At 42.9% G+C, this 12,359-nt stretch overlaps 1 protein-coding gene across 2 annotated transcripts; it reads right to left on the bottom strand.

Moving 5' to 3' along the window:
* Positions 1-343: 343 nt before the first annotated feature.
* On the bottom strand, positions 344-12,349 carry POGLUT2 (protein O-glucosyltransferase 2). Of its 2 annotated transcripts, XM_035003074.1 has the most exons (10): positions 11,706-12,349; positions 10,222-10,427; positions 9,894-10,099; positions 9,449-9,526; positions 6,843-7,015; positions 6,490-6,727; positions 4,791-5,000; positions 3,814-3,903; positions 2,408-2,515; positions 344-573 (listed from the first exon to the last, which is right to left on the bottom strand). In XM_035003074.1, exons 1-10 carry the CDS (start codon positions 11,885-11,887, stop codon positions 556-558), a joined length of 1,509 nt encoding a protein of 502 aa, XP_034858965.1. In that variant the 5' UTR covers positions 11,888-12,349; the 3' UTR covers positions 344-555. The 2 variants fall into 2 exon arrangements, with proteins under 2 accessions (XP_034858965.1, XP_034858967.1); XM_035003076.1 differs by lacking the exon at positions 2,408-2,515.
* Between the last annotated feature and the right edge of the window lie 10 nt (positions 12,350-12,359).

Here is a 12,359-nt window from a genome sequence, read left to right as displayed (position 1 = left end):
CAAGGAAGGTAAGAAGCAAGGCCCCTACAGAATGGTAAGGGGCTGGTGTTGTTGGACCTTAGGGTACATGTTAGGAGGTGGTGAGAAACTGGATTACAGATGCAGGCAGAGGCCAGTTATGAAAGGTCTTGTAAGGTATAGGAGTTAGAATTATGTTTGCCATGAGGCTGAATATCCAAAATCACAGTGGCATAAAGACCGCAGTTCACAGCTTTGTCATTTAAGCCTTGTGTCTGGGTGGGGAGTGGCTGCCATGATGCTCCACACCAAGGCCAGGGCCCAGACCCGCTCTTCGCGCCGCTCCATGGCCCAAACACAGCTAATAATCAGCACAACACAGGCCTTTAAAATAAAATTGGTTTTATTATAAAATTTTAAAACCGTGCTTTAAAGGATCATCATGGGAATACTGCATCATAAGAAACGTATGTTCATAATCCGGACAGTCACACAGTGGATTTTATACTGTCCATGGAATTAATATTTAAAAAACATTCTTCTTTTCAGTTAAGAGTCTTCAGAGCACCATTATTTGAAGGGAAGGTATTTTGCATATCAGAGTTCATCTTTGGTCTGCAATTAAGAAGCAAAATATTTAGTGCCATCAAGAAGTCTCAGATGAGTCAAGAAAACTTCCGTTAGTCTATTAATTATTTTCCCCTAAAGATGGGAGGAGGAAAAAAGGCAAGTTGGTGCTGGAGGCTTGTAGGGCCTAGGACTATGCTTGGAATCACCCCTGGAGAAAGTTACATTGTGGTTTATGGGATTACTGATGGCCAACACAAACATCTAAGCGTCTGCATTCCCGTAAAGAGTCTGGGCTGTGAATCATGTCAGTGAAGGGCTAGAGCAGACAATGAGAAGGAAATCAACAAAGCCCTTCAGTGCACCAGTCAGGGGAAGATACTGATTTGGCACTCCTCAAAATCACTTAGACAAAGAGGAAAAATAAAAAAAAGGGTGGGGGAAACTGGAGAAAGGAGCTGCCCAGTTTCATCTGGAGCCAACAAGTGTTATGTTACCAAATCACAAATCTCATGAGGGTACATTTCAAGTCTGGCGATTTTTCTCAAAGATTTTTAAGTTATCTCTACACCCAATGTGGGGCTCGAACTTATGACCCCAAGATCGAGTCGCAGGCTCTACGGACTAAGCCAGCCAGGTGCCCCCGATTCTGGCAATTTTTCTTTGCTCAATGGCTTTTCATTTTATGAACTTCCAGCACTGACAGGGGTTAATACTGATCAATTACCACTTCTTGGGGGTTAGTTACTTAGTGGCAAGTGGGTACTCCCAAAGAACAAAATAAAAACAAAATAACCAAAACTCTGATTTGTAGCACCTGCTGTTGTCATGGTGACTCTCCCACCAGGTGGATTCCAAGCTACCCGAAATTAATGAATGTGCAAAATTCCTGAATATGTCACAATCAGCGAGCTCCTATCAACTGGTTCCATCACACCACTGGGGATAGTGATCACTTTATTCCTTTTAAATCTCCTTGTGAGACAGGCATGATAATTGCCAAATCTGCCTTCTCATCTTTGGTCACAATACCGCAGTTTTCAGTTTGTCCATTTAGAGACATGAGGATATTGCTTAGAATAATATCAAGCCTGTATATTATATATGTATATGTGTATATATATGTAATATATATGTATATGTAGATATATACGTGTGATATATACTACAATTTTTATACAATATATGTTCATTCAAACAAAAAACAAGTACAATCAAAACAACCTTCCCCTGCCACACCATGTCTTTATACACAACCAGACACACAATCTGATGATGGAGACTAGTTTTTGGTCTTAGCTTTTCTATAATCTAGCTAGATGATTCTAAGCTAAATTCTTCTTCAAGCTCAGTTTTTTAACCGTAAAATGAAGGCATTACTGGGTGACCCCTAAGGTCATTTTTAGCCTTACAAGTCTATGTGAATCTGCCTTTTATAAATGAAATCAGTTTGCGCTGGTGTCAACAGAGATTGCTTCTTAAATGAATAATCTGATAACATGAATAATCATGGTTATATATTTTTTTCATCTCTAAATTGAGGTACTGAACTTTGCCGAACCTATCTCACATGATCCATGTGAAAATACTTTTCAAACTGTGAACATCTATTCAAATGCCACGTGATTTGAATTCTCACGTTAAAAAAAGGCTTTCGGGGGGGGGGCGGGGAGGGTGGGTTCCTGTGTCTTCTCTCTTATCTGCATGTCAGCGACCTTTCTTCAGCCTGGTTGTCCATGGCATCCGCCTGTCTGGTGGACTGAACTGCATGGAGGCCCCTGGAGGAGCTCAAATTCTTGCTGTCTGACTCAATGACTAAAGGAACGAATGAGGACTTGGAACAACACTAGTTCTTACTCTGACATTGGCCAGTTCTGGTTACCTTTTTCCTATGGCACGTGCAAGGAAAGAGGTCATCCTCAGCCTGTGGTTCTACCCTCTTCATGCCCTCTCGGATTTGGGGCTCACTCACTTGCAGACTGGCATATTCCTGTGTAAGCAACAATTCAAAAGCTTTCCTTAGGTAACTTAAAGTACATTCACCAAATTAGATACACTACACTGTAATTTGCTAGAATATGGTCCTTTTAACTCATATGTGACAAGTTGTGATAAGCAAAATTCTTCATACTCCCCTTAAACACCCAACACCAGAGCTTCTGAGAGGGGGCTGTCCTTTGGACACTGGCTGCCTATTGCTAATGGACCTCTTCTTATTTTCTCCTTTATATATACGACTTGTAGGGTTTGGGTTTTACTACTGTCTGCCTTGAAGTGAAAATAACTGTGCACACGATCTCCCCTAGACTGGGAATTTGAGAATAGAGAGTATTCCCACCATGGCCTGCACAGCCTCAGACACCACCTTCGTCTATAATGTGCTTGCTCTGGGCTAGGTGGTGATGCTCTAGTAAATGCAATCTGAATGAATGAACACAACCCCATGGATCTTTAGGAATTTGGACAGTGAATCCCCTGATCTTCAGTTTACACACTTCACCCTCTCCATCCCTTCACCATCCCCCAGGAAGGTGAAAAGGGGGGAGGGGCCAGTGCAGACCAGAAAACAGACTGACTTTGTTCTATAGCAGAGTCTAAGATTTGGGGCTCAATACGTGCAATTCTGAGATTAAGACAAAAATCTTAATTTAGATCTAGTAGTATTATTAGCAAATTACTTGTTTACTAGCCTTTTAAATCATCAGACATACATTGATTATAATCCCTAAATGCTTAGGTCCATGAAAACACTTTCCAAGAGACATCATAGCTCATATGGGATCAGCATTATAGGTCTGAAGACACTGTGCGCTGTTTATCGACAAAGAACTGGTAAGGCAGCAGCAAGATTGTACAAAGATAAGATACAGATCCACGTACAGTAACTTTGCAGGATCAGAGGCCAATTTCCTAACCACACACACAGAGTGTGAACATAAATACTTTTCCCATTATGTTGTAGCATTCTCCTCTAGCTAATCTTTGGTTTTGTACTATTTTCATTACTATTTGATGTTGGTCCCTGTTTTTTGCCCACATAAGTATGTGTGTGTGTATATATATATATATATTATATTAATATACTTTATTATATTATAATATATTATAATTATATTAATATACTTTATATTATATTATATTATATTATATTATATTAATATACTTTTATATTATATTAATATACTTATATTATATTAATATACTTTAAGAAATTATTAAGTGAAATATTATTTGCTGTTAACATATCCAATTACAAATTGTATGTCTGTTCTCTTAGAAAATACTGACCTGGAAAAGTTTAAAATAGTAACAGAATATGTCATCACCCATGAGATTATTTCTTGCAAATTCCTGTCCTGCTTTTGCTATCTTCTTTGCCTATAGGAACAATGACAACAGAAGCCTTTAATGAGACATATTTTTTTCCATGCAGACAGATGCAAACTGATCTTCAGAGTCCACATATAATGGGACAATGGCAGGAGGAATTTCTTTGAGGGTAGTCTTATGTGGTAAAGGGCATGTTTAAGAGGGTATGCTCAGATTAAAGGGAGGTTTTTTAAAGATTTTATTTGTTTATTTGATGGAGAGAGATATAGCAAGAGAGGGAACACAGCAGGGGGAGTGGGAGAGGGAGAAGCAGGCTTCCCGCAGAGCAGGGAGCCCGATGCGGGGCTCGATCCCAGGACCCCGGGATCATGACCTGAGCTTAACGACTGAGCCACCCAGGAGCCCAAAGGGAGGTTTTTTTAGACTTGAAGTTTGAGGAATCATACTGGACCTTTCAGAATTAAGCCTCTCTTGCAGAGAGAGGGCACACATTTAATGGAGTGACAATGACATTGTAAAGTAAATTCAAGACAAAGCTTAACGCACTGCCGTAACAGTTCTCAGCAGTTCGTCTTCAGTTTACTTTGTGCAGTCCGCCTTTTAATCTAGAGCAGTGAGTTTTCCTTCCTGCCAGTCTGGCCGTCTTAATTTTCACATTGCTAGCAGAGGTGACGCAGTGCTTGGGGCTCTGGTCAACCTGACCAAAAGACAAGGCATCCTCAAGGGCAACATTTTGCTTTTGGTTTCAAGTGCAGAGTGGACAGTGAATCCAAGCCTGGACGCCTGTGTTCACCCCGAGGGGGGCTGATGTGTTGCCATGGGGAGGTGGCGTTCCATTTACAGTAAGGGTCTAAATCTGAGCACCCTGAATGCTTTTCAGGGACAAGACATTTAAAATGAACCCCTGCTACTGGGGTAGAAGAGACTGACCTTACCTCTTCATCATGATCTTTTGCCCACTTGAGTTTTTCTAGGAGATCACTCAGGTTGCTTTTGACAGGAATGTAATGTTTCCAGGGCTGCAGCTCGTTGTAAAAATGTTCATAGTAGATGGAGTCCTGCTTTAGCACAACACTGTCACCGACTAGGAGATATGGCAGGCGATACGCGGCGACAGTGCCATCGATGTTTATTTGATACTTATGCTGCAAGACAGTGGTAAAATAAAAGCCGTCATTAAATTGCCTTTCTCCACTCTTTTTTTTTTTTTTAAAGATTTTATTTATTTATTTGAGACAGAGAGAATGAGAGACAGAGAGCATGAGAGGGAGGAGGGTCAGAGGGAGAAGCAGACTCCCTGCGGAGCAGGGAGCCCGATGCGGGACTCGATCCCGGGACTCCAGGATCATGACCTGAGCCGAAGGCAGTCGCTTAACTAACTGAGCCACCCAGGTGCCCCGCCTTTCTCCACTCTTGATTCTCCTCCTCTTTCCACGCTTGAAGCCTCAACATTGTCAGGTGCAAACTGGCCAGATTTTGCCCTCTGCCTCTGCCATGGAGTAAATGCTATTATAGAACACCTGACCTAGAGCTAAAGGCTTATGGCAGTGCCCTCCTGAATTTCACAAAGGGGCCACGAGTCCGACGCTAAAGCAGACAATAAAATAATAAGACTGCTGTCTTAAGAAAGATAGATTTATCGTGACTCTGTATTCCCTCTACTGCTTTCCTGATCACATGTGAGCACCTAAGGGGATGGCAGCCTACAGATGGCTACACGCAAGTTTTGAGGAAATTAACAAGCTCTGGGGCAAGGGCATCTCTGAATAAAAATATTCATAGTCTTTAGTTGTAGCAAATTCAACAGGTAGGAATAAAGCAAAGGCATGACAGAACACCCTCTGATGAGGGGTGGCTGATAACAGCTCTCTTTGGTTTTATAACCATTTCTTTCAGAAGTCTTTGTGATACGCAGACGGAGGCAACACTGACAACTCAACTTACGGCATTGTGTAGGTCTACCTGCTTCCCATCAAAAGAAAACCTGGCTATCTACAGCACAGATAGAGTTTGCTAATCACTTGCCTTCCCACATACAGAGGACAGGTGACTACCTTTTGTCCACCATTCCTTCCATGACGTGGGTCTTTAGAAACCACTTAGTGGTTTGGAGAACAGGGCAGTGTCCCACTGCCTAGAAGAAAGAGTGAGAAAAAGGATCCCTCCCCAGGAAACATGAGCAATCCAGGTTTTAGATACAGAAAGCCCTCCCTAATTCCCAGAATTCCCAGGCAATCATTTGGTTGGGTTTCAAGACATTTTCCCATCAGAAAGTCTGATAAGAGACACCTGGTTTATATCTTCTTTAGTCTGTTGCGATGCTCTGGGAGAAGTATTTGTAAAATCACATACATACATTTAATAATAAGAAAGGATTTGGAACTGAAATGTGCTTACCTTGAGGGCCAGCTGGGGAAAAAAATTCTAGCTCTACCCAGGCCCCAAGCTCCCTTGATGCATATTTAAGGTCAGGTCTGGGTACTTTGTACAACCCACATTGCCACAGTGGTCCCTGGGGCCTCATGCCTTGATGTTCACCTCTCTCACCCCCTATCGTTTATAGGCCTCGGTTTCCCTCCCCCAAATGAAGACATTTGGAAAAACAAAAAGGATTGGACACAACTGAGGTCATACCTTGAAGAAATCGAAAAATGAAATGTGTTTCACAATAGGACCATATAGGCTTTCATCGTGTTTAAAGAAGAAGAAGTTGGTGAAGGCAGCGTCTATGAGTTCCGGGTGTTTCCTGCTGAGCTTAACCAGCTCTAGCCTCTCTTTGCGGCTGTCTCGCCCTCTCCACATGGCGGTGGAGTTCTTGCTTTCCCAGGGAGGACCCGTGTTAGCTTGCACAGACATCATGTCCAGACTTACTCTGGAAGACAGAAAGGGCCACAGATTTTCCTCCCCAACCATCACAGCGCAAAGGTGGCTGAACGCAACAAGGAGAGAAAACCAAGGCTCTGGGTCATCTTGGACCCGTCTCTCACCGGCCCATGGTTTCTAGAACAGAGTCAGTCAAGTCGTAGGTAGGCATCACGATATCCTTGGAATCCGTGGAGCCACACCAGGAAAAGATCGGATGGATGTGTGAGCTGGATTTCTTTTTTTCCAAAGGCCAGTCTCCCAAGTTAACAAAAAACTCCACATCTGGCATCTTCACCTGGAAAAGGAGGGTAAAGAGCTTATCTACATTAGTGGCAGTGGCTAATCCCTTCTATGGATCAATGTGTGGGGAAAGGCAGCCTCGTGCATGCAGTCTTTCCACCCCTGCTTGGCCACGTAAGAACAGGTGTCAGGTCTGGAACACTTCTTTACCAAGAGATAGAGCCCTCGCAGTCTGGGCGGGGGCTCACCTCCTTGTGAGCGAATGTACTTCTTGTCCTGCTTAAGCGCAGGTGTCCACGGCCCTCAGGCTGCCCGGCTTGCCGTATTCCAGACTCCACAGGGAGGGATCAGGGAGCTTCCACTGCAGCAAGAAGTGAGGTGCTTGCAGCGACAGTGTGCAGTGGGGGGGGGGGGGGGGGTATGCGGGCGGGGGGGGTGGTGGGCAGATCTGCAGGCCCAGGGTAGGGCCACACAGCAAGGCACTGGATCTTGTTCCCTGTCCTCTGTTACAAGTAAGCGCTACAGCCCTTGAGGCTGGTATGCATGCTGTTTTCAGCAACCTCGAATCCCTCACAGGTTTCTTCCTTGGGTGGCATTTACCTGCCTTTTCACTTTGGCCGGATTCACGTAATATCCTATCCTGCAGCACAGCCAGACCACCCAGTGGTGACAAGAAAATTAGGAATTAGAAATTCTGGAAACAGGGGCGCCTGGGTGGCTCAGTCGTTAAGCGTCTGCCTTCGGCTCAGGTCATGATCTCGGGGTCCTGGGATCGAGCCCCGCATCGGGCTCCCTTATCCGCGGGAAGCCTGCTTCTCCCTCTCCTACTGCCCCTGCTTGTGTTCCCTCTCTCGCTGTGTCTCTGTCAAATAAATAAATCTTAAAAAAAAAAAAGAAATTCTGGAAACACAAGAAAATTTAGAAATTGTACCAAATGAAAGACCAACTTTACAAGCTTCAGGTGACGATAATTACCCCAATTTGAATAGTGGGTAATTTTTTAGAATACTGTCATATATATAAGCGTACTAGATATCCTTTCTGTGACGTGCAAATTGGCCAATAGACTGGCTTCCAAAAGAGATGAAATGGCAAAGATAATCTCAGTTCTATTGCTGCCAAGAGACTCTAGCATGATCAGAAAGAGAAAGGGAATTACTGCAAAACAATTACAGCTCAAAGCACTGGGACTCTAACCCTAGTTCCTGGTTAATGAGCCAGATGTGCCCATTTAAGAAATATACCCCCCACCGCAGATGGGGGGGGGGACCAGAATCTGAACTCTGGAAGCCCAACACCAAAGCCAGCTCTAAGGATTTCCAAACTAGACCACCTCTACTGACGAGTGGTACAAACGTGTTCAAAGAACCTGTTTGGTTTTTCTTTTTTTTTTTTAATCAAGCCACAGGTAAATGTTTGGGGTTTTTGGTCAGTCTGAAAAGTATCTTGAGAAACTGGAGTCCTGAAGAACAGTCTTATCTTTCCACAGATTGACACAGATGAGCAAGGAAAACTTGCCAGCACCCTGAAGTCTTAGCTGAAAGAGACAGAATACAGATACTTTGTAGCTGCCTATGTTCAGAATAAACTCACTTTAAGTGCTCTGCAAGCTTGAGAGGGTACTGTGATTTTCCATGAGTAATTCAATCAAGATATAGACACAGATTATCCAATAAATTGTTATTAAGCAACTGGTAACAATGTGGGTAGTTTTTCCTATCAGCCAGTTTACTATCACTGTGAGGTTCTCTACTAGAACCTCGCGAAAAGCTCTTTATACCAAGAAACGGGATTCAGCATACAGTAAGCCTTCTCTGGGCTCAAAGTAGGTTTAGTACTAAAACAATTTTATTCTAAGACATTTTCCCTTATAAGGTATTGCTGTGGGTTGAATTCTGTCCCCCCCAAAGATAGGCTGAAGTCCAAAACCTCATACCTCAGAATGTGACCTTATTTGGAACTAGGGTTGTTGCAGATACAATTAGTTAAGCTGAGGTCCTACTGGAGTAGGGCGGGCCCTGATCCAATGTGACTAGTGTCCTTACCAGAAGAGAAGAGAGAGACACACGGGGGAAGCGGATGGTAAGGGGCAGAAGCTGCAGTGAGGTGGCTGTAAGCCAAGGAGCCCCAAGATGGCCAGCCGGGCACCAGAAGCAGGGAGAGGAAGAAAGGGTTCTCCCCTACAGCTCTCGGGGGGGGGGGGGGGGGGGGCGGAGGCCTGCTGACGCCTTGCTCTCAGACTTGTAGCCTCCAGAACTACGAGAGAACAAACATTTCTGCTGTTTTATGCCACCAAGTTTGCAGTACTTTGTGACAGCAACCCTAGGAAATTCATATAGGTACCCTATGTGACATAAAGCTTCAGAACAGTATTATAATAAGGTTCCAGAATAGAACACCACTGATGCTGTTATTTTTTTTAAAAAAATTATATAGTAAAACCTGGGCTGAAACTGTCTATTATAGCTAAGAGAAAAGAAATACTTACTTTTCTAGTCAAAGAAAGTAGTATGGCATCCATGAAAATTCGAAAACCTACATGTTCACCATGAGTCTTGATATAAACCTACAAGAGAATTGAACATTTATTAAGTTAACCCAGAAATGGTTTATTTTCCGTCACCCTTATTTCCATTTTGTTTATTATGTTAATCTAAAAGTATTGGCAGATTTCATTGAGGTAAAGCTTATCACAATGATCCTCAGAATGATTTTTTTTTTTTTTAAGATTTTATTTTTAAGTAATCCCCACACCCAACTTGGGTTTTGAGCCTACACCCTGAGATCAAGAGTCGCAGGCTGCACCGACTGAGCCAGCCAAGCATTCCACAGAATGATTTTTAATAAAACTCTGTAGCTACTTAGAGCCAAATGGACAGAACAAATAAAAAAATCACTACGGCAAACAAGCAAACCTTAATCACAAATCGTACCTTGTTATCCTTCAAGGTATAATGACATAAGCTTTGTCTTTGTCCAAATCTTTTTGGGATTTCTTCTGCAATCTTTTCTGGATCAACAGCAGGGAAATGTGCCAGATCTCTCTGAATCTGAGTAACGGTTTCCGGGCAGTTCATCTCCTGTGACCAGGCTGCACTATCTTCCAAAGGACAGTCACAGTTTTCATGGTAAACTGGCCCTAATTACACACAAGTAACAAAATATCACAGTAATAATTTCACTCAGCATTCAAAACAGCTAAGAAATATCCATTATGTGGCTTCATAAATCCTGTTGTTTTAAAATTATGTTACAAATTACCTTTTAAAATATATGGAGATTTGGCAACATGTTGACCTTGGAATTTAACTTCTATCTTCAGATTTTTGTAGCTTGCATACATTCTGTATCTTACTATGAAGGACCCATCCTTTCGGTCTAAAACCTGGACTCCAACTCTAGTGAACTGCTCTTCTGGTGCTGAGATTTTAATTTGGAACACCTTTTCACCTGGAGAAGATGTGAACCTGTCATGGGAAGAACAGCAAGATATAAAGATTATTTCAAGGCACAAATGCACAAAGATTATGCTCTCGTCTGTTAGCCTTACTGTTTTCCTCCATACTCTCTCCCTAACATATATGCTTACTGCTTCTCTCACATGCTTGTAGTATCAGAATGAATGTGATGGATCAGAGATTAAAAAAAAAAAAGCAGAGGAAGACAAATGTCCACAATAACATAAACATTTCATTAGAAAATTACAAGGGAATATATAAAGACTACATGTTTATGTAAACATAGAACCCACTTACGCATTCTATATATAAAAATATTCTTATCAATCTATGCACCTGGTAATTTGCCTCTAAAGATAATGACCTTTTGAAAAATCTCTCTCAATGATTCTTTAAAAGAGCAGTATTATAAATCATGTTCAGCCATGGGCAAAAGCCAGTAGGTTGTGTATCATCTAAGTGACACTGTATAAAGTTTTTTTTTTTTTTTTAATGTGAGTGCTCTTGCTATGAAGATTTTTAAGATGGTATTTAGTTCCCCCAATTGTTATAACCAAGTGACAAAACTGATAACTTTTTTCTCCCTCTGCTTTGGAAAACGTCTAGATAGTTTTTCTTAAAATACCCAAGTTTTTTTTTTCCTACAAAATATACACAGTCAGCATCCACCAATAAAAAAAAGACAATCATTTCGAGAGTATGTGAATTCTAAAACTAAGCTTTGAGTTATCAATTTAATTGCTGGAATTCAGTGGAATGAAATAATGTTCCTTACAAACACATAGATTCACACTTTGATATTTTCTGTATCAAATTCTGTATCAGATACTTTCTGATAAGTTTCTGTAACTTTAAAGTTTCAAAGAGTGCTTCATTTTTCTTTCTGAGTTTCAAAACCTGCTTACCTGCAGACGTCTCCCTGAAAACAGAGGGCAGCACCAGAGAAAGATGAACCAACCAAGTTTTTAACAACTGGGTTTACATTCCTTACAACAGCTTATGCCAAAGTAGGTGGAAAAGGTACTTCTAGCAAAGTCCAGGGGCTTTGTGTCTCCAGTCCTGTGTGAGTTCCTATCAAAACAGCCAGGAGAAGAGCTAATCCGGAATTATTTCTAAAGCTACAGAGAATAAAATTGATTGGGACGGGGAAGACTGTTACAACCAGATGTGGATAGCATCCAGATATCCTGGAATTTAGACTGCTGTGGAAAAACGGGATCTTGGGCGGGAGAAACAGTACATTTTAACTGCATTCCAAAAGAGTCAGGGAGCCGGTTCTCGACTTACTTATTTCCTGATGTATCCACCGCCTGAATGTAGAAATAGCGTGCGGGAAGGACGACGGCTGCCTTCAGCCCGGGTCCCCATACTTCGCTCTTCTCTGGACTCAGTCGCCTCTCTCTGCCGGTCTCGGCGAGCGCTGGCACTGTCCCCCCTAAGAAGCAGTAAAGCAGCAAAATGCTAAACATTTACGAGACCGACTCTCAAATGATCCACGGATGAATGAAGTGTAAGAGGTGATCGGGACCAGCCGCGCCTCGGGCAGGGGCACGTTGGCGATCACAGCAGCAAACACGACTCCAAAAGGTGCCCCTTGCTGTGCAGGGCAGGCGCGCGGGTCTCCACTTTCCCCGGGAAAATCACAGGCGGAGCGCTGGCTTGTCCAGCTGACGGCTGCCAGTCGTTTTGCTCAGACGAGCAGGAACCACGCTAGTCCTCTTTCTTGGGACAAAGATAAACTTGTGTTGCTCCTGCAACTGGAGCATCGTTGGGGGCGAATCGCTCTCGGGTTCCAGCCCAAGGTGCAGGGCGAGGGGATTGGCCTGCGTGTCGGCTGGGCTGAGTAAGGCCTTCTCCAAGTGGATGGCTCAGTGGCGTCCGTGCTCAGAGGCTTCCTGGGACGTGTAGTTCGCGACAGGACCAGCGGAAATCTTGCCAGGT

This window comes from Mirounga leonina, unplaced genomic scaffold (assembly GCF_011800145.1).
Source record: "Mirounga leonina isolate KUSES-001 unplaced genomic scaffold, KU_Mleo_1.0 Mir_127, whole genome shotgun sequence".
NCBI classification, from domain to species: Eukaryota; Metazoa; Chordata; class Mammalia; order Carnivora; family Phocidae; genus Mirounga; species Mirounga leonina.
The sequence above is the reverse complement of the archived record's forward strand: the minus strand, read 5'-3'. Positions and strand labels throughout refer to the sequence as shown.